Source organism: Aotus nancymaae, unplaced genomic scaffold (genome assembly GCF_030222135.1).
Source record: "Aotus nancymaae isolate 86718 unplaced genomic scaffold, 86718_ANA_hifiasm-v0.15.2.pri h1tg000041l, whole genome shotgun sequence".
Taxonomy (NCBI): domain Eukaryota; kingdom Metazoa; phylum Chordata; class Mammalia; order Primates; family Aotidae; genus Aotus; species Aotus nancymaae.
The window spans coordinates 39,891,534-39,918,146 of NW_026988455.1; the positions used below are offsets into that span (position 1 = coordinate 39,891,534).

The following is a 26,613-nucleotide window of genomic DNA, read 5'->3' on the forward strand; positions in this document are numbered from 1 at the left end:
CTGGGCATGGTGATGGGAGCCTGTAATCCCAGCTATTCAGGAGGCTGAGGCAGGAAAATCACTTGAACCCAGGAGGTGGAGGTTGCAGTGAGCCGAGATCACACCACTGCACTTCAGCCTGGGCGACAAAGTGAGACTCTGTCTCAAAAAATAAATAAATAATAAATATGCAATGCTAAAAATACAAAATAGTAACAACTTCAAATTCTGGCAAGGATGTGGAGAAACTGAACGACTGTTAGATTTGTGGTGGTAAAGTGGCATGGTATTACCACTCTGGAGAACAATTTGGAAGTTTCTTAGAAAAAGTAAACATAAAATTACCATAAAACAAACATGAGAACTTTTTACAAGTTTTGCCATTTCATCTTTATACTAGTTAATGAAATATAGAATATATCAAATTGTTATTATGCTAGTGCAATAGACTTATTATACAGAGATACCATCTCAATAATCTGGACATAGATGATAAAATGTAGTGTCCCTCTTCAAAATTTATAAATATTTTCTTCAATTCCAAATGTGAACTCTATTTCATTAAGTAATTATAATATAGAATTCAGGCTCCTATCCTTAATGTCAAATTAAACCACTGAATTACACATAAAAGAAAATCAAAATAGAAGAGTCAATGACATACCAATTGTCTTGTAACATTGTTTTATTTTCAGTTACATAGACATCTTTCTCATGTATTGTTACCAGAACAACTTGTATAGGGTTTTATGGTTTGGGGTAAACATTTTTAAAAAATGAACTTGTCTCTATTATACAGAGTTATAATATAAAAATGGCTTACAGGCTATATTTTTCAGAATGTAGGTAGCTAGACTGTAATCCTGTTGAAGAATCTTTCCTATTTAAGCTTTAGGATGAAAATATATAATTAAAGTCTGCTGATCATAGCTTGAGACCATCAAGGAAATGTTTAGTTTCCTCCACAAAGAGCCACCAGGATTTTTTCATAATCTCCCTTGGTTTCATCCTGTTGATTCAAAAGCAGAGTATACTTAATGTTAGACTCAAAACCACAATTAGTCTAAAGTTTTTTTAATTATAGAAGAATTATTTTTAGACTTAACTGTAGATGAGATTATATATTACCATTTATTTAATTAAACAATATGTATAGCAAATAACTGATATTTCTTGATCATTGCATAAAAATGCAATAGCTTTCAAGACTGAGATTACAAACTTTTCTCAATTAATTAAATTTTATATTAGTGCCATTATTTTCTGTGAATAAAATATCACACAGAATTAAATAAGTACAATACAATATAATCTCATATTATATGTGAAGAAATACCTGATTCACTCACCAGAAGAAGAGAAATGTATAGTGCCTGTGATTTTCTCATGTTTTCTCGGTAGATTTTAGTTAACCAATATGAATAATTAATTAAATTTAAATAGTTATCTATCTTTCAGTAAGTCCAAAACCCTTGACTATTTGTTGTCTTATTTTTTAGCATTCTAATGAGATAACTTGAACATCAATTTTAAGCATTTTACATGTGATAACATTAAGATAAATATTTTGAATAAGACGTTTCTAATCCTCTGACCAATATTAATGGCAAAATAAACCGTAATGTCTATCTACCCTAGAGGAAACACTAAACTACAAATCTAATCGTCTAGTCCATCTATTTAAAATATTTTGCTTGCCGAATTTATGCATGGGAAACTAAATGTTTCCATGACTTTGGTTGAAAAATGTACCTAGTATGTCAGTAGAGAACTCACTAGTAGATTTTACCAGTAAAAGTTCAATTTACTCATGAAGTATACACTGTAATATGTTGAATTAATCTTACATATTAAATTTATAGATATAAGTCAACTCTTCTCTTTGAAGATCTTGCAAAAAGAATTTTCATTTGTAGGGATGGCATTAGAGGAATCACAACATACCAGGATGGCTTGGCAAAGAGAGATGCCGTACATCTTCTGATAGAATGCTTTGATATCATTCATGTCAATTTCAGAACGGGAAACCATAATCCTGATCAATGCCTTATGGCGAGTTCCAACACCCTGGCCAAAACAAATGATGGTAATCGTCTCATATTCAGAAAATACTTTCATTGAAGAACATGATTTTTAAAGTGATGACTTCTTACTCTTCCATATAATTTCTATAGAGAAACTAGCTACACACACACACACACTCACACCCCTTACACAAATGGTAATGAAATGAAAAGAAACAATCTTCTACATTAGCAGTAGGTATAGAGAGGAATCACGACTTCCTAATTGGTCTCTCACCATCCAGTCTCTACGCTATCCAATAATTATAAATAAAGGGAACTTCTAAACTACAAATCTAATCATCTAGTCCATCTATTTAAAACACGTCAGTGATCTTCTTTTGCTCTTAGAAACAAGAAAGTGATAGAAACTAATCACTATTTTAGGGCTTACGATATCCTGCCTAATTCTACCATCTCTCCCACTGTGCACCATCACTCTATACTTACTTTCTGGAAAAGGTTCTGTTACTTTTTGCCTCAAGCCTGTGTGTGGATTACTTCTTCCACTTGGACCATCCTTGCTTTATCCCGCATCTCTTCCACTCTTGCCCTCATCTGGCTCATTTCTACTCAAACCTCAGGCCGTAGTTTAGCTGACAGAAGTGCTACATAGATTTTCAGAGTCTGGAGTATATGTCCCACTTTGCTCTTCCATGGCACCAGGTATTCATCATTACCCAATGAAATATCACACTAGACTATCACAAAAAGGGGGCAGCAACTATGCTAACAATTGCAGAGCAGTGACTAGCATGTGCATCATTTCATAGATGCTCCTTCATATTATTCAAATAGTAGATCTTTCTCTCTTTCTCTCTCTCTGAAAACCTCTTTATTTTGGAGTTGCAAAGAAAAATGAAGATAACTTCATAACTATTCATTTGCGGGCTCAAAATATCAATACAGAAGTTGTACCTTGTATAATACCATGCATGTCAGAAAGTAAAGTGACATAGTTGATCTCAAATACTATATCTTTCTACTTCTCTAATCATAAAATGACATTTCAAAAGATTCAACTATTAATCTGTGGCATGAAAGACAGAATAATAAAAACTACAAATCAGACTCATAAAGTGTGAGTTTATAAAACTCACAACCGTAGAGGAAGTAGGCCACTAAATTACACATTAAAAAAGAAAGTATATCATCCTTCCCATGGTGACACGGGTTTCTTAGCAAATCACAAGTGAGCCATAAATCACTTGCAGGCTCACTTTCCAATCTCACCTGTAAAAAAAACAATGCACCAAATCTAACAGAAGTTTCTTCTAAGAAAGTAGTGTATTACATCTTCCATCGAATAGAACAATGATTCTCTTTCATGGGAAGATATTAAATGTGTGATTTTCAAACAATATGACGTTTTCTGTTCTTTCTACAAATAATTTTTCCTTTAAGCAGAGCATATAAGTAGAATGGTACATACTTTCATGGCCTGATGAAGCTTCTCTGCAAAGAAAGCTGGTTTGCTTGTGGCACACTTCACTGTAAGAGAAGCAAATTTTAGTTGATGTATTTACCATGACAGAAAAGAAAAGAAATATGCATATGAAAGAAACAGGAAACAGAAGATTCTGTCAACAGGATTCTATCCCTCATCACCATTCTTTACCTCCCAATATAGGGCAGTTAACTTATGAAAAGGTATTTGTGACTCTCTAGATGGTGGTTTTAAATATTCTTTCCCCTGACGACCAATTTTTTAATACCTTAAATACATCTCAACAGCAACTTCAGTAGTTAGTGCTATCCTGCATATATTCTCCTTGGAAGTGGAGAAACCAGTAGGTATTCAAGGCTATATAAATATTTATGTTATTATAAGAACATTTAAAAAGAACAGCTGGTGAATAACAGACAGTGCAGACTACTAGAGAGGGCAGCAAGAGAGGGGGCATGGGTCAAAAAACTACCTATTGGGTACTATGCTCACTACCTGAGTGCAGTACACTCATAGAACAAACCTGCACATGTACCTCTGTATCTAAAACAAGAATTGCAAAAACAAATACGTAAAAATGAATAAATAAACAAATACCCTGGTGTAGGATGGCCTTAAATATAAAGCAGCACCCAAATAATACTAGCACATGCCAATTCATAGTGTTCTTCATCTTGTTGAGATCTATGGACCAACAGCATTGGCATCAATGGGCAGCTTGTTAGAAAAGCAGAATCTAAGTCCCACCCCAGCCCTGCGGAATCAGAATCTGCATTTTAACCAAGCTTTCCAGGGGATCTGAGCTCATAGTCATGTGTGAGAAAACTGCTTGAGAACATAGGTTCCCCAACCCTGATGGTTGTCTGGATAACCGGGAGTTCTTTTAAAAGTATAGATTTTTTTTTTTTTTGAGACGGAGTTTCGCTCTTGTTACCCAGGCTGGAGTGCAATGGCGCGATCTCGGCTCACTGCAACCTCCGCCTCCTGGGTTCAGGCAATTGTCCTGCCTCAGCCTCCTGAGTAGCTGGGATTACAGGCACGCGCCACCGTGCCCAGCTAATTTTTTGTATTTTTAGTAGAGATGGGGTTTCACCATGTTGACCAGGATAGTCTCGATCTCTTGACCTCGTGATCCACCCGCCTCGGCCTCCCAAAGTACTGGGATTATAGGCGTGAGCCACCGCGCCCGGCCAAAAGTATAGATTTTAAGAAGCCAACTCAGACCCACCAAATCAGACTCTCCTAGACCTGCCCAAGAACGCACTATTGACAAGCAGTAGACCAGGACTTGAAGTTACATTTATCTATTTCCAGATCCCATGTTCTCAATGACCATTCTGAATTGCCTCTGTGGTGTCCCCAGCCTGGTACATTGCTTGATATAAGTAGGTGCTCAATAAGTGTAGTCTATCTCTCTCTATTTTTGAAAAGGGGAATAATATCTGTTGTTAGGAAGGTTATAATACTTTGCCAATCTTATATGTTGCTTCCATTTGAAACAGGTACACTACCTCTGTTTTTTGTGTTGTTTTGTTTTATTGGTTTTGTTGTCGTTTTTAAGTATGGAATAGCATTGAAAATACAATTTCTAGTTAGAAAACAGTTTCAACAGAAGAACTACGTACCGATAGCTGTGAGGCATTTCTCAATGTCACCTTTCAACTCCAGGTCCAGAACTTTGTTCATGTCATGCTTACTGTACTTGGTGTATTTCTGAAACACTGAATATTAAATTTAAACTAAGATATATGCAAAACATTCTTTTCTTTAGAAAGTCTTTAGCAAAATCAAGCCTCAAGAATTTTTAGAATAACAACTTCGGCTACACTTCTTAAAGCAATTTACACAATTAATCCTCTCCTAGGAATGTAACTCACATGGCCATTTTGGTACTCCGGTATATTTTGGGAAAATGTTTGCAAGTGTTCACAGTTATTAGAAATGGTATGTGACTGACAACCATAGCACTCCCTACAGCAGTTCTAATAGCCACAACAAATGGATCTTTCCTTATATAAAGACCTAGGCACTGAATTTCTCTTACATTTAACAGTAGAAATCAGTATGCTATTATAAGATGATGAACTTTAGATAATCATCATTACTTTTCCATTGCCTTGGCTTCTGAGAGGCTGAGCTAAATCTTGTGCTCAAAGGCCAGATCTATTTCTAATTTTTGTCTTGTTGTTTTTCCAAAGCACCTACGTATTTTTTTCTTCATTTAACTCTGAGGGTTTTTTGTTTTGTTTTGTTTTTCTTCATTCTAATTTCATTTGTTCTGTTATGCATGTCTTTTTTCCACATATATTCCAAATCTTTTAGGGAATTAAAAGCAGTGAAAATAATGAAATGATATTCCACATGCCTAAGTCACAAAATGTGTATTAAATATTATAAAATAGTGACTGTATAAAATTGGACAAATGGGCAAATAACAATAATGGATCAGGAATACTATAGCCGTTTGATATAGGAGAAACATTGCTAAAGTCTTCTGTTTTTACTTTCTCTTACTTTTCCTCAAAAAAGAAAATTACATCTTCCACAAACAGATTCTAGAGAAAAAAATTTTCTTGTTACCTCTGCGAAGATGTGGATAGCTTCTGGTGGTAAGAATGGTATTGAACACGTTTACATCTGTCCCCTTTCTCCTTTCTCCTGCTTCATACAAGGCCTGTCAAGAAACACAAAAGTAAACACTTCACTATCTGTTGAAATGATATCTGCACAAGAATATTAGACCTTGTCAAAGATTATCTAGGCAGTTGCTTTGTGCTCAATACAATCAGAGTAGTCAACAATAAGATTTCAAGTTCTTTAAAGATGGGGACCTTATTTTGTTTGTCAAATATCTTCCACAGTTTCTCTCAAGGCACCTTGTAAACACTAGAGACTGAATATATGTTTGCAGAATAAATGTTTGCTGAACTAAATTGCTTTAAGATTATGCTCTATATCAAGACAACTCCAAGGGGATCTCTAAAAGGATTTTTTACTCTATGTTGTTTAAAGTAATTATCAGCAAATGTTACTTATAAATCAATAGTTCAACCATAACCTGGACCTTGCATTTTGATGTTAGAATTTCTAGATTCAAATTCCAACTCTGCAATTTCAAAGCCTTATCATCTTAGACAAATAATTTAACCTTACTAAACTACAGATTTTTTTTCTTTTATATATGGAAAACATAATACCTGCCCTATTGTCACAAGCAGTCTCTATTAATTTTGGGATGTTAATTACCATCATTCTCTTGGGTCACATTAATCCATGTAGCCTTCATAAATATGTAGTAAGAACCCTGATAGTCTTAAAATGGAAAGTAAATTCAGAAGTGTCAAAAGCAAATAAGAATTTTTTATTATGGGCAATTATTCAAATGCTAATTCTTGTTCTTTAATATGTTTGCACAACTTCTATTAAAATGATAAAGCCTCCAATGCACATAAAAGTTATTTTGTACTCGTCAAGCAAATTGATCTGATATGTATGCATTTATTCAACAAAAAGTTAGTGAGTACCTATTATGTGCATGATAATGTACTGGTATAGCAGAAGTGGATGAAGAAACGCAAAAAGTCTATTCTTAGTGAATCATCGTAATGAATTATCTAGAGAATACTGTTCCATGAGAATGCATAATGCAAATTATAGTTGCCTGTTTGTTTGTTTAAAGAGGAAATTCTGGGCCTTAAAATGGTATGATTTTTCTTATGTTGCCAGTGGATTGGTATATAAATAACCAGCAATGTCACTGAAACTATATAAAACAATATGTCAGAAAGTCTATATTATTATAATTTATCCTATATTATTAATTTAATATCATTACAATGATATTTTAGCATTATAAATTGACATCTATAAACCATTCCAATGTTCGCTGTTAAAAATAATATTAAATGTGTTTACTCTTTCTATTACACATAATAAAAAAATTACTTTTCCCCTTCTTATACCTAGTACAATGAGAGTTCAGAGTATTTTTTTCAACAAACAATTCTTGGGAATGACAAATCAAATTTGTATTGTTCTTTTTCAGTTCTCTCTGTTTTTATTAATAATGAGAGATATTGAAAACTTAAAGACTACATTTTTTTCTCTCTTGGGCTACAGAAAGGCATGCCTCATTCAGGAAATGAACATTAACAAGTCATTGGTCTCTCAGAAGATCTTAGATTTGCTTTCACAGGGCATCATGGGGTAGCACCACCTAAGGTAGGAAGATGGACTGCAGCAGTATTTTGTAAGCACTTGCTTACCCTGGCATCCGTATCAGCCAAGTCTTCATTCACACCAAGGTCCTCAGAACGGTCACCCTGAAAGAAATCCCATTCTATTGTAAGCTTTTCTCTAGCATGTAATTGCATGATTTACTTAATTCTCTTAAACTCAGATAAATAATATTCTTTGAGAAAAACATATTCTATTACTCATTTCTAGAAAGAGCTCAGATCCAAGATTTTACTTGCAATGGTTTTAGATGTTCTTCCCCTCCAAACCCCATGTTAAAATTTGATCCCAGTGTTAAAGGCAGGGCCTAAAGAGAGGTATTTGGGTCCTGGGGCTGATCTCTCATGAAAAGACTAATGCCATCTCTGGGGATAAGTTCTTGTTCATGAGACCACCAGAGCTGGTTGTTAAAGAGCCTGGCACCTCCCCATTCTCTCTCTTGCTTGCTTTTTTGCCATGTGGTCTCTGCACACACCAGCTCCTTTTCCTTTTCTGTTAGGAGTGGAAGCAGCCTGACGCTCTCACCAGACACAGATGCCCAATCTTAAACTTTTTAGCCATCAGAATCATGAGCCAAGTAAACCATTTTTTCTTTAAAAATTATCCAGCCTCATACATTTCTTTATAGAAACACAAAATGGACTACAAAATTACTCTTTATATAACAAGAAGCATTTCCTACAGGATTTGAGTTGTACCTTAGCAAGAGAAAGCAAAGCGTTCCGAAAATCTCCAGATGTGTCTGAGGTTATGTCTTTGGCCAGATCTCTCTTAAGTTCTGAGAAAAAAGGAAAATAGATTTTACAGTAAACCAGTGATTAATAATCATAATAATATCTGACATATCTAAATTGGTTGAAAATTCACCATGCCACAGTGTTCAATGATTTATGGAATGCTGTGGCAAAATATCATCATTTTTAAATAAGAGAAAAATTAGAGCAGGTCAATTTTTGGATCAGTGAATTTATTTCATACGAAGCAATGGTAGCAATTTACGTAATACTGTGATTGAAAACTCACAGTCATAAAGCTTTTGTTAAGAATAAATTGTATAGGTATGCATTAGCAATTAATTCTGAAATATAATGGCATAATTTAAGCAGTAGAACAAATAAAATAATTGTTTAAAAGAACAAAAATGGAGGTACTTGCTTGAATGCAAATTATTTAGTTTAAAAACTATAAATGTCTTATAAGTAATGTGATTTCATGATTTGTATGTGTGTAAACACTTCTACTTAACCATGTAAAATAATACTGCAATAGGAGAAGTTAATTGAATTTATAATTGACTAGTGCTATGGTTTTGATATTGTTTGTTTGGCCCTGCCAAGTGTCATATTGCAATTTATCCCCATTGTTGAAGGTGGGGACTGACGGGAGGTGTTTGGAGAATGGGGGCAGATCCCTCATGAATGACTTGGTGTGAGTGAGTTCTCAGTCTTAGTTTCTTTAAGAACTGGCTGTTGAAAAGAGCCTGGCATCTCCTTTTCTCTCCCTCTCTCTCTGCACACATCTGCTTCTGTCTGCTTTCTGCCATGAGTAGAAGCAGTATGAGGACCTCATCAGAAGCAGATGCCGGTCCCACACTTCTTTTACAGTATTTCCTTTCTTTATAAATTACTTGGTCTCAGTATTTCTTTATAAATTACTTGGTCTCAGTTTTTCTTTATAGCAACACAAAGGGACTAAAACAACTTGAAACTGGGCAATTTAATAAGCTATCACTGGCTTATATCTTGGCATAATGAAAAAAAATGAACATTTATTTTTATAAACTATGTTTTATCAAACAAAAAAATGATACAATAAGAAAATGAGGTTTAAAAGCTTCCTTATTTTTATTCTTTTATTAAATTCCGTGAAAAACGATATGCAAAAGATATTGTATTCTCCATGCTTGGTATGAGCATCAAGCAGAAAGATCTTCTATGTGCCACATATTGGGTTGGGAAAGCAAAAAAGCCAGCAGCTCAGGGAAATGAGAAAAGGAAAATGGTAACAGACTTGCAATTACGCTCTTTTCAGTGTTGAGCATGTCATTTAAATGAGATGCTTCACTGAAGAGATAAAATAAGCTAAACTAGTCTTTTATTCTCATGAATTTAACAAAAGATAAATAGTGAGTTGCTTATGTTCATAACAATAAGGTTAAGGTTTCCAACAGAGAATTATAAGCACCCAATTCTTTACTTTTTCAAGAACAAATGAAGAACATTTTGTTAAAAGATTTTTTTTGTTATATTCTTTTCAAAATAAATGGCATTGGGATATTTTTATTAAATGCATTCCAGAAAAACAGAAAAATATTTTTCAGAAAAAAATTTAAATTCAATGCTCTGAACTGAAGTTTCCATTATAATCGTATGTGGCCATTTATCCTAGAGGATCATTTTCTATTAAAACACAAGCTTGATGCGGATTGGTACACCATCTCCCTTGTCAACAACCTAGCAACATGTGTTGCCTGGTAACAGCATTTAATAGACATGTGCCAAACAATAAAGAAACATTTTGGTATGTAGAGATTCCAAAGCTGCCATAATTAACATACACATTTAATTTTAAGAAAGTATATCAGATTTCCTTTTCAACTAGGCATTTGGACTGTTGGACATTACAACATACCCTCTCTGTAGACCCTGTTAATGTCTCTGATTTCTTTGTTAGTTCTTGATGCCAAAATCTCAATCAGAGTATCTTCATCAGTTCCAAGGCCCTATTTGAAGAGAAAAAAGGAGAACTGTAGAAAAAAAATCTTTATTCAAGAGGATCAACTCATTTTTGGTGTTCCAAAATTTTGTACAACTCTGTCATTTAGTAAATTTCACCCATAATATTTAATAATTACAATAAGTGCTATCTATTACATTGCACTAAAACAAAACAGGGTTATCAATATTTTGGGTAAAAATAAAAATGCAAATATATGACTCATACAGTGACGTGACACAGAAGGTGTTATAGTGCCAACATTTATGTTTTCATGTATATACTAATTCCTTCACTGAGTTATTAATTTATTCTTCAAACTTTCACTGATTGACTTGCACTGTACTAGATTTTGAAGATAACATAAGTGTAAGTGATTTGCCCATTACATTCTCTTGAGGAAAGGAGTTTGCTTAAATTGGATTATTTACCTTCATGGCAGCACGAAGTTCATCAGCATCAAACTGCGCTGGAGTTTTTAGCATAGCTAAAACAACCTCCTCAAGGTGACCTGTAAGGGCTTTCTTCAGGACTTCATCCAGGGGCTACAAAAAAAAGATTAGAATCAGGGCATCTAATAAGTAACATGCTAGGTTAAAAAATGTGGTATTACTGACTTTAGGTCATTGTACAACTGATCCCTAAACCCAATCATCTTTCAGAGCTTCTACCCTTCACATACAAAGTGTACCAAATATTTTGAAACATTATCTTAGTCTTTTAGATCTAGAGAGATTAGAACAAAATTTACTGTTCATCGATAACTTTTTAAAGGATAGGGTTCATAATCTTTTATACAGGGGAGAAATCACAAATTTTAAAACATAGAGGACTGTGTGCTAACAGAAAACAGTAGTAAAATTACTTTTAAAATAATATATTCATGTTTCCAGTCTTTGAGGTTTGTACATCTCAAATAAACAATATAATCAGATGTTGAAATTATATGGTTTTCTAATTTCATTGTTTTAAAAAGAACTATTAATATTTGATACAAAAGACATAAGGCTTATTTTTAAAGTTGAATTATATATCAACTTTAGGCATTAAACAGCTCAGTTTAAATATTAGCACATTACAGTCAGACCATATTCTTTATTGCCAATAGCAATCTTGATGTTTATGTTCAAAATAAAATTTGTCCCCAGAACACCACATCTGCAAAGAATATACACCATGACGACTAATGTAGAAAAACAGGAAATTTGATAAAATTTGTTCAATTGCAACAAAGTCGATAAACACTGCAATCCCAATCATAGACGTAACAAAAAAATGAAAAAACAGTGGTTAGAAACTTAAAGAACTAGGTAACTGTGCTTCTGAATCCATGTTTAAGTATAAATATACTGAAATTAAATATCTAAATTTACTATTCTAACTTACCTTTCCTGTTTCCTGGAGATATGCTGCTTTGATCTGTTGACGCTGCGCATTGGTTCGCTTAGTTAGAATGTCAATGATGGTTGCTTCATCCACACCTGGAAATAAAGGGCAGACAGCTTTTAAAATCAATTTTCTTCATTTTTAATTGACATAAAGTAATTCATTACCTATATACTCTGAATCAACTTCTTAACAAACTAAGAAATATAAATTATATATCAGCCTAGAAAATCAATGCTATCTGACATATCAAGGAAGCATCTAGGAGAATGATATTTCATTCGAGTGAGAAAGGAGGAGACAATTAACTTTTCCTGGTTCTCAGTGTCGCAGTGTTTGATCCTAATTCCAACTTTATATGTGAGCAGAGTTGTTAATTTCAGCATCGAGTTTCTGCTAGAAATGAGCTAGTAATATCTGTTATAGCAGCAGAGATTCCACTGATTTGAACACAATTTCCTAAGTGTTAAGAGAATTATATCTTCATTTGGTAAAGAAATTTTTTTATCTTCAAAATGAAACAAATTCTTTCCATTGCACATGTCTGTTCCTTGACAGTCATGCAAATAGCCATTCTGAAATGTCCAGGAGGGAACCGTTTTGAGGAAGCACGTTACCTTTAACCATTATGGCCTTGTGCAAGGCAGCAACATCCGAGGATGGATTGAAGGAAGGATAGGGGCTCACTGCTGATCCAGGACCACCTTTGGATGACTTCACAGTTTGCTAAGAATGAGAGAGAAATAAATTAATGGCCATTTACCTATATTGATTTTTATTTCAATATTGTAATGGTCATTTTATTATGACTCTACTTACAACATATTCCTGCTCTTGATTTTCAATAAACCAGGCCTGCTTGAGGAATTCTGATACCATTGCCATTTTGGAAAAAGTGTCTGAAAAGAAAACAGGTAGATGCTTTTAAAAAACAAATGCACCACACACAACCTCTCCTTCCTCACCTCTTACATACATAAGGAGCAGCATTAGAGAGTAGCCTTGCTCTTACTTTCCAGGATTAATTACACTTAGGAGCATAACAAAATATAAGACGTTAAGTTTGTTTTTCAAGGAAGTATTTATCCTTAAAATGAAACCATACCCTCCTCTCCGAAACTGAGCTCTTTCTTGGCATATTCAATTCTAAACTTTAGGGATCAGACAACTACTACAAGTAAGCACACAGGCTAAAGAGAGGAGTTTGTGGTTCACTACATTGTTCTTAATTTATAGACCACCCACCAATGCCAAGCACTGAGAGTACAAAAACATTGAAATATCATCTTAAGTACCCTTAGGACTTAAAGCTAGTGTATATTCTCCATGGGAAAACACAAAGGCTAAAGAAACTTCTTAGAGTAGGCCCTGGCTGATCCAAGCCTCTCTTGAAACGCATCAAGATTAACCTGGCAGAAAAGTTAAAGAGCACAAAATGGGGAGAAGCTTGTCATATTTGGGAAGCTGAAGAAAGTTTGCTGGAGCAAGAAATGTTGGCAGAGCTGAACCAAGAAGTTTAAATGTGTCCACAAAGCTTTAGGAAAACATTAATTTTTTTTAAAGCAGCATATTTCACTTCCATTTCAGAAAGATCATTCCTCCTGTATCTTGGAGAATGGCTAAGAGGTAGACAAGATGGAACACTAGAACATCATTTAGTAGACCATTAGACAATCTATGTAGGATTAATGAAAGCCTGTACAAAATAAATTGCTAGAGGAAAAGCTTAATGATTATTATTATTTTACTTTTTTGAGATAGAGTCTTGCTCTCTTGCCCAGGTTGGAGTGCGGTGGTGCAATCTCGGCTCACTGCAGCCTCCATCTCCTGGGTTCAAGCAATTCTCCTGCCTCAGCCTCCCGAGTAGCTGGGATTATAGGCAGTCACCACCACACCACGCTAATTTTTTTATTTTTATTTTTTTGTATTTTTTTTAGTAGAGACAAAGTTTCATCATGTTGGCTAGGCTGGTCTTGAACTCCTACCTCAGGTGATTCGCCCGCCTAGGCTTCCCAAAGTGCTGGGATTATAGATGTGAGCCACTGTACCTGGCCAATGATTATATTTATGAGGTAAAATAATCTGTGGTAATCTGTACAAGTGAATTCAGATTTAAAATTTTATCTGTAAAAAGATATCCCGGTGATATTTCTCCCTGAATAATTAAGTTTCCTTTTAAATTTCTTGGTATAAAATTATTCAGCATTGAAGTAATTGCTATCCTCACATTTCTTCCTGCTTGCACTGTCTAAATACTAGTCCTGCATATTTTTCCACCCAACACAAAAAACCCAGAAAAGGATTATTTCATACCAGGTTTTTTGTTCTAACAGGAAACCTAGAGGTGAAATTGTAACATGCATGTTCTTTTGGCAAACTCTATCTTAAAGGAAATTTCTTGAATTGCTATCATGGCTTGGCAATATTTTTATTTAATGAGACCTATTTTTAAGATCTTAAGTATATAAAAATTAATGTGTTCTCTGTTTTGGCCACACATACACACAAAAAAGCCATCACAGATCATTTTGTCTGGGGATGTTTTTCGGAGACCTGGCTCCAGGTCTACACTGATCTGTCTATCCATACCATTCCATTTCACTCCTCTAGAGACTACTCTCACGAATATTTGTGATAGATGTTGGGAGGATAATCTTAGCAGTTTTAAATTCTTCATATGAAGATAAATGACTTATGAGGAGTAAAACTCATAAACTGATTCCTTAACAGCATGTTCAGACAAACCCTTTCAATTCACACCTGCTAAAAAAATAACTGGAGTTCCAAGTAATAACATTGAATGCATGAAGGAAATAATATCCAAAGCAGAAACCAGCTCCACTTAACTCTCACAGGATTGCACTAATTACTATTCTGTTATCTGTGAGAAGAACCAATACTTTTTGCATTCATTTAAAGGATTCTCTTCCCTCCAGTAATCGATAAATATAAAGTCGGTTCCTGAGGTAAAGTAACAACGTACAATTTTGCACAAGGTTTTAGTTCCCATTACAGTATAGTATGATGCAATTGTGGTTGCCACATGGAATTTCATATTCCAACTGCTTAATTGGCACACCCAAAACTTTTAAAAAGCAATTCGAGCAGTTTCAGGCATTCAAAATTTCAATTTCCATCATCTCATCCAAACCCTCAATAAAGAAGAATCATCAAAATGAGTGTTATAATTTATCACTGGCAAAGTACTACTCCATCACTTATAAAAACATGTTCATTCAATCCATTCCTTTCAATTAGCAAATAAAAACTTCAACATAAAGCAAAATAGGCCAGGCGCAGTAGCTCACTCCTGTAATCCCAGCACTTTGAGAGGCCAAGGTGGGCGGGTCACCTAAGGTTGGGAGTTCAAGACCAGCCTGATCAACATGGAGAAACTCCATCTTTACTAAAAATACAAAATTAGCTGGGCGTGGAGGTGCATGCCTGTAATTCCAGCTACTTGGGAGGCTGAGGCAGGAGAATCACTTGAACCCGGGAGGCGGAGGTTGCCATTAGCAGAGATGTACTCCAGCCCGGGTAACAGAATGAAACTCTGTCTCAAAAAAAAAAAAAAAAAAAAAGGCAGCAAAACAAGAACTATTGTTCAGTCCAATATTAAAGGTGACTCTGACAACTTCAAAATAAACTTTAAGAAAATTTTACTAGTTTATTTTTTACGTCTAAAAAATACTTGAATAATGTCAATTTAAAAAAAAAAAGCCAGAGAAAGCCTAGGAAAAGCTGTATTAATACATAACACAAGATAACAAAAACAAGTCGTTTGAGTCACTTATTTAACAAAGAGAGCATCCCTAGAGGAGATAGCTTTGTGATTTATATCTTCTAAGTTCCTACATTTTAGCCTGAAGTATTTGGATAGAATAAAAGCATAGTCTAGGAAAGAATAGCAGCCAATTTAGAGAACTTTCTTCAGGAAATCAATTAGAGGAAAACAGAATCTAAATTCAGCCAAATTCACCACCAGCTCTTAGCAAAGATTAAAGACAGGAGCATCAAGGCAGGATATAAGAAATTGCTCTAAAGGAAACAGATTTTATCACATACAGCTGGTTAAGAGCGCAAAGCCAACTGCACATATTAACTGAACTTCTGAATAATTACAATACATCTAACAAATACCATATATATATATGTATGTATATTAGCCAAATTCTATTGGTAAACCAATCTGAGTCTGCAATACCTACACTCTGCATGAAAACCTGCCTGAGCCAATGAGTTCAAAGGTTTTCTTTTTTCTATCTTTTTGTTTGTAGTGTATAAAGCTTGCAATAGATTTTAAAGAGCCCATTTTAACAACTTATTTTAGCTCAATACAGATTTCAGCGAACCAACAATAAGCTCAAAAAACAAGTTTATTTCAGTACTTAGCATGAGCTCATTGAAGGTGAAATTGGCTATTTACATAGGCTAATCCATAAGGAAATTAACAATATTTCATATTTCTTCTAATTAATGGTCTTTTGTGAACACGAACTGCCTACCAATGTCAGCTTATCTATGATTTGAATGTATAGCTTTCTAAAGAGTAGCTTTTTTTGCATATTAATGTGTCCTAAGAGAGAACCCCCTTCATTTTTCTATCTCTCAGTCTCATGAAAAGCTACCTCTAGAATTTGTGACAGAGGAAGCTGAGTTTTGTGGTTTATTATATCTTCCTGGTTACAATCTAGAACCATCAGAGTTTTGCAATGGTAGTAACAGCAATGACCAACCCTTGCTTGGGTAATAGCCTTTCATCATTATCTTCAGTTTCTATCTGGGAAAACTGAGTATTATTTTCAGGCAGTCTTCAAGCTAGTAGTGGCAAGAATGGAGACATAAATCCATCCCTTTTGATTTCAGAGCGTTATATATTTTGGCCTGGTGCGGTGGCTTACGCCTATAATCCCAGCATTTTGGGGGGCCAAGGTGGGCAGATTACTTGAGGCCAGGAGTTCAAGACCAGCCTGGCCAACATTGTAAAACCTTGTCTCTAAGGTTTCGCCATGTTGGCCAGGCTGGTCTTGAACTCCTGGCCTCAAGTAATCTGTACTTTGTAAAAATACAAAAATTAGCCAGGCATAGTGGCATGCACCTGTAGTCCCATTTACTCAGGAGGCTGAGACAGGAGAATTGCTTGAACCCAGGAAGTGGTGGAGGCTGCAGTGAGCCAAGATCACGCCACTGCACTCCATCCTAGGTGACACAGCAAGAAAAAAAAAAGAGAAAGAAAAAAAAAGGAAAGAAAACAAAAGTGTTATTCTTTTAAATTAGTGACAAAAAGAAAATGGCACGATTGATGTTCGCTTTAATAGCTCACACCTGAAAATCAAATTCATTAACACTCAATTCACGCAAACCATGGCAGGTTTCACCCCAGCCTTAGGGAGTTTATTTTTAAATGCATTGCCTTGTGCATAGTTTTTCCTCTGATATATATTTCACAAGTCCTTTCCACACCTTCCCTGGTGAGAGAAGGCAATTAAGACTACACAATGGCATGACTTACAGAAACACAATTTATGAAAGGTAGTCTCATGAATGTTTTGCTTCTAGGCTTTTCGATAAGGTGTTCTTCTTGCCGGGAGTGCTTGTTCCTCCTCCACATTCACTTCCTTTTGCCTAACTAATTGCTGCTTCTAAGTGAAGCCTCAGCATTGACCTCAACAGGTTTTTCGGAAAGCCTTCATTAGTTCCTCAGCACTGGATTTGGTGACCTTCCATGCTCTGCCTGACTTCCCCCTACACCAGTCCCACCATTCTGTATTATCACTTTCTATTGGCTTTTATATTCCCCAGTAGCAGGCCATGAGACCTGTGCTAACGTACAAACAACATAATATTCATTATGTATGTACTTCCAATCCCTGGCAAAATGCCTGGAATTTAGGATGTCAGTAAGTATAATTTAATGAATATAGTGTATCATTGCTAATATTTTAAAAAACATATCTACACTAATTTAACAAGCATTCTCTACTACAACAATAGGATATAAAATACAAATTGAAGTATACTGGTCCTTAATTATCTGCCCATCTGACCTCAAGAGAAACATTTAGCTTCTCCAGAGAGTCTTCACTTATAAGATAACAATGTTGAAATAATTAGTATCTAAGATCCATTTACAGCTCTGAAGTGCAATCTTAAATTTTACTTCAAGTAGATGAAGATGAAGAAAATTAGCATAATGAAGGAAGGCATTGTATAAACTGGATCTGTTCTGATCTTCCTGATGAAATTCTGTCCAATTTTAAAGGAAAAGGAAATAGTTGACTTCAAAAAATTGTTTATAGTTTATCATTGAAAAATAAAAGTCCACTGGTTTAGCTCTGATTTTAAATGTCATAAATTAATAGGTCTAGAGAGAGCTAACGTCATATTCAGAAGTCAACGTTTGCAGATCTTTTGGTTGAAAAAGTATTTAATAAGCATGAAACTCTGACTGGTTCCTTAATAATGTTATTATTAACTATTTTGTCAACATCTGTTAAATGTTGGCTATGTGCCAGATGTGGTTGAGCCTGGAGCTAGGGTGGTAATGTTATTTTTGGGGAAGAGGCCATTTCAGAATTATGATACCAACATTTTACCACATTGGAGTTATTTGCAATGTGCATTCTCTTACAGCTACCAAAATACACTCCTGTGGAAAGAGGGCAACGTTACTTTTTCAAAGTTTATACACTCTTTTAGACATAACCAAGGCAAGAAAAAGTCCATCCTTGTTAATTAGCTAGCATTGAACATGAGAAATCAGAGCATTTGATAAACACTTAAAATGAACAAACAGAAAAATCCTTGAAGGAACATGTGTAAGGAAAAATAACCAGACACATGGTTGTGATTTGTAATCTCACTTTTACAAATATATCCAACACCAGTAAATACTCTTCTTTAGTTTTGCTTTGTGCTTTTCTAAGGAGTTTTATGGCCATTATCTCATGCAACAATCAAGTAAAATAGCTTTTAGAGGGCCTCACTGACATTCCCCTAGGATAATGTATCTGACACTACCCAGTAAGTATTTCCCTTCCCCTTAGGTTTTCCAGCCAGCACTTGAAAAGCCTGTATATGACACAGAGCCTACAAGAAAAGGAATGTGGCCACACCCTCTTTAAATGAAACAAGTAATAAGCGGACCTTCTTATTTTCAATAGCATAAGCAAACATAACATATATTTTTAAATGTTTATTACGAAGGCCATGATTACCACTTTGAGGTCTGAATCTATCTTGTTTCCTTACAAAAGAGGAAAATAAATTATGAGTCCTACTAGTTAGAAACAGTTCCCTGTAACCCACCCTGCCACTTTTATTCTTGCCCCCAAAAAGCATCCCCCTTTATGATTTCTCTGCAAAGCACACACAGCTCTTGGGAAGAAATATTTCAAGGGGAAGGAAAGGAAAAACACATTCTTTTAAGGCTACCAGAAGAAAAGCGCATTCTCTCTTTCTTTCTCATATTAACTTACCATGAGTACAATGAGCCAGTGTTAAGCAAACTTACTATATTTTTACTTGTATTTCTTAACTAATTAGAACAAAAACATTGTAATTTGTGATTCCTAAAATATAAATATCCAATATAATTCTACAGAGTTTTGAATGATTTATCATGTTAAATGCAACTAACCATAAATCCTGTAGAAGCAGTAACATTTTACAGTCATGAGAAAAGTTTTCAAAACAACCAAAACTAACTAAAAGGAGAACCAAGACTTACCTTTATCTCTACCTTCTTCCAAAGAACTGAAGAGAAATTCTTCTCTGAAAATTTCACACTAGCAGTGGAGACTTGGGCTTCTGATTTTATAGGATTTGAAAGGAAGCCACACCTAGCAACCAGAAGTTAGTAATTGGCTGCCTTCTGTTTAAAGTACTTGGCTCAGCTCTGTCCAAAAACAAAGTGAAACAAGTCTTGCAAAACTGCTTTCTAAACCAACTCAACTGGCATTACAAAGGAAAAAAATGGAAGGGCTGATTTTCCCCCTTTATTTTGCCCTTTTATTTCCAGAGGAGATATTTATTTTGCACTTTTATTTTTAGAGCATACATCTGCCCCAACCCTAATGCCACTTATTAGCACAATTTTGTAGTTAAATAAAATAGTTATAGAATAAAAAGTATGTTACCTTCAAATCTAAACAAACAAACAAACAAAATCTTACATTTGAATTTCAGCTCCATTACTTATTTTTCTGTGATTTTAAGGACATATTTAATTTTTCTGAACCTCCTTTTACTTTTGTTTTGTTGTCTTTTTTTTCCCCTTCCTTTTTTGTGGAGAATAGGGTCTCATTATATTGATTTGAATTTCAGCTCCATTACTTATTTTTCTGTGATTTTAAGGACATATTTAATTTTTCTGAACCTCCTTTTACTTTTGTTTTGTTGTCTTTTTTTTTCCCTTCCTTTTTTGTGGAGAATAGGGTCTCATTATATTGCCCAAGCAGGTCTCAAACTCCTGGGCTTAAGCTATCCTCCTGCCTCTGACTCCCTAAGAGCTGGAATTACAGGCAGGAGCCACCATGCCTAGTTGTTTTTACTTTTGTATATAGGAACATTATCTAAATTGTCTACCCACTAGAATTCTTGTGACAATGGAGAAATAACATATACTTGTAAATTTTAACATTATGTGGTGCCAAATAATTTTCTATTTATATTTTTCTTGCCTTCAAAAATAAAAGACTTTTGTGCCTAGATATAGCTTGTTGCTATGAATAAGAAATATAGAAGAAATAAAGTTCCAGATTGGCTCAAAATTTTGAATATAGTAATGCCAAAAATTTGATCATTATGATATTCAATAAAAGCATTGACATTAGAAGGCCTATCTACATGAATATTTTAAATAGAATCAGTTATATAGAACTATATGTGTCAACTGTAGTATAGATCAGTTATATATAAATTTTGATACAAATACATCTTTGACATTGTAGACTAGTTGAACAACAAAACAAGGAACTACACTTATAAAATGAAAAGATTTATGGAGTAGCAACTATTACAGAATACGTTCCATAAGAAATTTCCCACCTAATATAAGGAAGGAAAATTGGTTCTGGTAACTTCCATAGTGGTTCATTTTCATTCTTCATGAAACCCTACAAAATATTATATAATGTTTCCATTAAAGCACACAAGTGTAAACTCTCACAACATTATGGCTCAGTTTTTGCTGCATTTAGTGGTTTGTTCTTTTTCCTCTTTTCCTCATAGATATTTCAGATAAAATACATAAAGTTTAGAAAGTTAATGAAATATTTTCTAAAAATTGGCAATATTTAATATTACATTCTAAGTTCTCAATGCCAATATCAATGAAGTCAACACATCCTGAAGTAGGACGATCATCTAATCTAAATATTTAAGAAAATTATCAGTATATGTTTTTACTATCATGTGTATGTTGAAAATTAGTTATCTGCTAACAAGTTAACTTGATTGATATTATTGCAAATTGATCTTGACAGATGTTGATTAACGTTCTAATACCATATTTATGTCATCAGCTGAGAAGGAATAAGATAATTATACAAAATCTGGTTTTCTTTTTTTTTCTTCATTTGCATTTTTATTCCTAACTTTGGTAATGGAACTATTGGAACATTCCTGCCCAGTGACACTCTTGTAAAATGAGGAAAAGTCCACTTACTTTTTATAAAATATAACAACCTAGAAAACATATATAGTCTCATTTTGTTTTGTTTCTGTCATTACCAATGGCATAAACTGAATGGAATTGTTTTATATATTTGGATTTGTAATACATAGGCAAACCTAAAATATAAGAAACAAACATGGTAATTGTAGCAGAATTAAGAAAAGGAAGTCAAAAGAATGTTTTTCCAAAATTAACTTCCAGCTGTAGCACTAAAGGCAAGTGAAACTCTGAAACATAAAACAAAAAGAAAACTACTAATCATCTAGGTATAGTTCTGTGAATAATCTGTCAGAATCTTTTTCTCCACACAATAATAATGTCGAGTAGATTTACTGAAACAAAAGAACAAATGAAATATGTTATCATTAACAGTTAAGGGATAATCATGGGTTAAATGCTTTTTGTGGGTGAAACGCCACAAACTTCAGAGAAATGACTCACCACTCTTGCTGTTTCTAGAAGATGATTCATCGGCTCCACTTACTTTACAAACAGAAAAAATAAAGGAAAGGAAGAGAAAGAAAGAAGAAAAGACAGTTAAAATCAGTCACTATACGTTACATTTTCACAGCATGTTTATTTTCACTTGTTTGGTTTATAATCTGATAGTGAAGAAGAAACGAAATAAAACAAGGAGAGAAAATATGGAGTCTCTCACATACATCTCATTGTGCATAAGACTCTTGCAAAATATCTGATCTTAGTAAGCTGTCCCCTTATCCTTTATGTTAAGCTCTAAGCATTACTTGCTATATGAAAGAAAAGGTATATTCTGAGTGATCAAGAACAGCATTTCACTGAAATTCCAAAGTCTTCCTCACACCCCCCATCTACAGCCAAAGAAAATCATTATTTTAGTGTGTGTTTCTCATGTGTCCCCAGGTCAAAGCATTTTGAGAACTAGTGTTCTAAATGCTTTACCCTTTGCCTTTAAACATGGCATGACAAATAATTATCACACACGCAATGAGTTACTGGGATTTTTTTTCCCTCATTTATTCACATGAATTAAAGACATAATTTCTTTTTCAAATTTTACTCTTTCAAGTTAATGAAATAGTCACACTGGTAGCTAAAACCAAAAGGAGGTAACTTAGTTGGACTTCACGTAGAGAAAAAAGATCTCATCTCCCTGCCACTCTACGTTTCCTTTTGTGGGTGGAAAATCTTAGAGAAAATAAAAATTCAAATTTGGTGATGGCTTAGTATCTATTACTGTGTGACTTAGGAAAAGACAGTGAATGACTTGATGATTCAACTATTATACTTTCAACATCAGGATCATGCTAGGATTAGTAATTTTGTATTTCACAAGTCTTTTTTTTTTTTTTTTTTTGAGTGGAGTCTTGCTCTGTCACTCAGGCTAGAGTGCAATGGCATGATCTCCTCTCACTCCAACCTCCACCTCCTGGGTTCAAGCGATTTTCTTGCCTTAGCCTCCCAAGTAGCTGATATTATAGGCATGTTCCACCACTCCTGGTTAATTTTAGTAGAGATGGGATTTCACCACATTGGCCAAGCTGGTCTCAAACTCCTGACCTCATGATCAGCCCAATTTAGCCTCTCAAAGTGCTGAGATTATAGACATGAGCCACTGCGCCCAGCCCAAGTCTTTTTTTTAAATCCCTGAATATGGTATCCATATTCCTCTCTATATTATTCTAAAGTGAGAGAATAAGACCTTGTCACATTCACTGTCATGAAAAATTTTAATTCAATAAAATTTCAAGAAGTTTTAGGGAAGGAAAATTAAGATGTGTGTTAAGGTCAAGAGGTCAAACTCTGCTTTCTAGGTTCCAGCTGTTTTAAAACAGTCTGGCAGATTCTTACAAAGGTAAACACAGTCTTACAATGCAAGCCAGCAATTGTGCTCCTAGATGTTTACCAAATCAGTTAGGAAACATGTTTACACAAAAACTTGCATGTGTGTTTATAGCAGTTTATTCATAATTACCAAAAATTGGAAGCAACTGAGATATTTTCCAAGCAGTAAATGAATACATAGATGATAGTACATTTATATAATGAAATATTATTCAATGATAAAAAGAAATGCTTTTAAACCAGAAAAGAAATGGAGGAATCATAAATGAGTATTGATAAGTAAAGGAAGCCAGTAGGAAAAGGCTGTCTGTTTCATTCCAGTGAAATTCATTCCAGAAAAGGCAAACTATAGAGAAAGTAAAAAGATCAATGGTTGCCAGGAGTTGGTGGTAGGGAAGAGAAATAAAAGTGATTTTTAGGGAAGTGAAACTATTCCGTATGATACTGTAATGGAGTATACATACATTATGCATTTGGCAAAATGCATAGCAATGTATAACATGAAGAGTAAACTGTAATGTAAACTATGGCAATTAGCTAGTAATAATGCATCAATATTGGTTCATCAATATAACAAATGGGCCACATCAATCCAAGATATTAGTAACAGGGGAAACTAAAAGCAGGGAGAAATTGAATATATGAGAATTCTCTGTACTTTCTGCTCAATTTTTTGGTAAACCTAAAATTTCTGTAAAAGCTAGAGACTATTAATGAAAAAAGAAAGTTCATTTGATTATATACTTTCTAAGATATACTAGGACCATATAATTTCTAATATAATTCAAAAATTGCTATGTAATCAGAACAAAAAAAAATACAGCAACTCTTCACATAATCATTGCTAACTTTGTGGATTTATGACATAAACCAAAGATTCACATCTTTAAATTTAATAATGATTTTTTTTTTCAATTTCTATTTTAACTCAGTAGGTTGAAAAAGTGATTTAAAACAATTCTTTAAACTGGGATAGTTAAACAAAAACTGGATCCCTAACTTATTAAAAAAATTTAAAAAACATGGATCTGAATGGATCTAGAATTAAAATGGGAGTAAATAGATAAAACAAACAAACAGCTTTACAAGATATTCTGGGAGTAACATATATAATCTCTGTGTTAGGAGATTCTTATCTGTGGCTGAAAACCTACTATTATAAAAGAAGTGAGAGTTTTTTTAATATGAGCAAATAAAAAAATCCTTAAGTGGAAAAAAAAAAGCAGAATCAGTAGATTCCTACAAAAACTTCCAATTTCTTTACATGCACTAACAAAGTGTTGCTATCTACAGTGTGTCAGGAGCGCTTATAAACTGCTGAGGAAAAAAAGCAAGCAACCCAAACAACAACAAAAATAGATAAAACCTGAATACACTCAAATGCCTCCGAGTCAGCTGATACGCAAATCCAAATTGCCAAATAAACAATAAAAGTTGTTCAAATTTACAGTGGTGAGGGAAATACTGTTTAAAGAAATGTCATGATATGGATATATACCCATCGGACAGGCGATAACCTCAAATTTTCTGTAACACCTTTACTGGCAATAAATACTGTTAGAAAAGGGTACTCTCATATATTGCTGGTGCTTGTTTGCTTGTTGGTTTGAAAGCCATTTGACAGCAACTCTTAAAATAAAATATATACAGAAAAAGATAATTCAGAGGGGGCAGAAAGCAAGCCAAAAGAATGTAATCCTGATGAAGCAACCACAGGTGAAAGTGTCAGGAAGGAGATGTGAAAAACATTGTGAAAAGATACTGAATGGTTATTTAGAAAGAGGGTCTAAAGGAAATCATTTAGGAATGGTCCTTGTGCTTGAAATTAATAAAGAGTTGTTGGTCTTAAGGATAGGAGTTTTGGAAACACAGTGGAGAGAAATTGGTTTGAAAAGACCATAGGAGCTGAGGATACAGAGTTAAGTGTAGGCCACGCTTAGACATACACACTTTCACTAAATGGTGGAAAAACAAAAGAGAGCAACGAGATATTAATTGTGAGGTAGCTTGAGAAATCTGAATGTGTTTTCAGGGGCTATAGAAGAGTGAAGCCACAGGGGAAAACAACAACAACAGCTGAGTTGATGGAATAAAATTCCAGAATATTTGCGAAAACACATGAACCAGTATAGAGAAAGAGTTACTAGCTTTTGAGATGAGAGCCATTCCTTTCACTGAGGATCTCCTCGTATCATCCTTTTCTGGTTGAAGATTTGATGGGAGGAAAGATATGAACACACAGTCCTCTAGTGGGACAAATATAGTAATGCTGAGGGGCAGAGACTAAGAAACAGCACTGGCAAGAATTTTCAAAGGGAAGATGATGTGAAGACATAGGGAGAAGACGGCCATCCACAGCCAAGGACAGAGGCCTGGGGCAGATACATCCTTCATGGCCTCAAAAGGAACCAACCCAGCAAACTCCCCAATGATGGACATGTAGCTTCCAGAACTGTGAGGAAAGACATTTCTGTTCATTAAGCCACCCAGTCTGCAGAGTTGGGTCTAGACACTCTGATAGTCTTAGGGGAGGCAATGGATGTGCCAGAATATCTCTTTCATGAAGTAGCGCACTTACAAACTTAAAGATCACCAGAAAGTCCCTTGATGCGCACCTCCAAGAACATGCAGAATTGGTTACAGTTGAAGTGAAAAGACATATTTTTTGCATTATCTTGGACAGTAAGTGCAGAGTAGAATAACCCTTTAACTTATTTTTGTTCTTTATGTCTTGAAGTATTATTATAAAGAATTTTGCAAATAGTTGCCTAGCTGGTCCAAGTACACTGGTGTTTACAACTAATTGATCACAATCAGTTACAGACTTCTTTGTTCCTTCTCCATTCCCACTGCTTGACTTGACTAGCCTAAAATAAAACAAAATAAATAAAATAAGATTTTGCCAAGAGTATATGGTTATCTCTTGATTTTGACAAGGCCCTAAAGCAACCTATTTCACTTTAATGTTTCAAGTCAGATGTAACCATAGTTTAAAGGCTACAAATAATGCTTAAATTTTGCAACAACACAGCTCCTTTTTTTTCCCTACATGCATAATGATGGCAAGAGACATAAGACAAATCTTAATAACCAAATAATTTAAAATGAAATGTCTTACAATGTCATAGTTGTACAGAAATATTAGAAGTGACAGTTGTATAGCTAGTTAGTATACAAAAATGATTATCTGAGCTTCTCAAGTTTTTGTATTTTTTATTTATCTGTACAATTATGGAAGGCCACAAAAGTGCCATAAAAAAGGGTAAAAATATAACATAAGAAGAGGG

At 34.4% G+C, this 26,613-nt stretch overlaps 1 protein-coding gene across 1 annotated transcript; it reads right to left on the reverse strand.

Annotated features, from left to right (window-relative positions):
• Positions 1-646: 646 nt before the first annotated feature.
• Positions 647-19,694, reverse strand: ANXA1 (annexin A1). The gene is made up of 13 exons (XM_012454038.2): positions 19,556-19,694; positions 12,646-12,725; positions 12,444-12,552; positions 11,827-11,921; positions 10,872-10,985; positions 10,357-10,447; positions 8,424-8,503; positions 7,755-7,811; positions 6,070-6,163; positions 5,115-5,210; positions 3,475-3,533; positions 1,924-2,046; positions 647-988 (listed from the first exon to the last, which is right to left on the reverse strand). Exons 2-13 carry the CDS (start codon positions 12,709-12,711, stop codon positions 932-934), a joined length of 1,041 nt encoding a protein of 346 aa, XP_012309461.1. The 5' UTR covers positions 12,712-12,725; positions 19,556-19,694; the 3' UTR covers positions 647-931.
• Positions 19,695-26,613: the final 6,919 nt, after the last annotated feature.

What these genes read in the sequence shown, in the direction of transcription:
- ANXA1 (XM_012454038.2), bottom strand. Translation starts at nt 12,711, where the DNA reads ATGGCAATGGTATCAGAATTCCTCAAGCAGGCCTGGTTTATTGAAAAT. An exon ending in CTATCCACATCTTCGCAGAG is followed by an intron (nt 5,211 to 6,069) that starts GTAACAAGAAAA and finishes TTTAATATTCAG; the next exon opens with TGTTTCAGAAATACACCAAG. An exon ending in GAAATGCCTCACAGCTATCG is followed by an intron (nt 3,534 to 5,114) that starts GTACGTAGTTCT and finishes CTTCTCTTACAG; the next exon opens with TGAAGTGTGCCACAAGCAAA.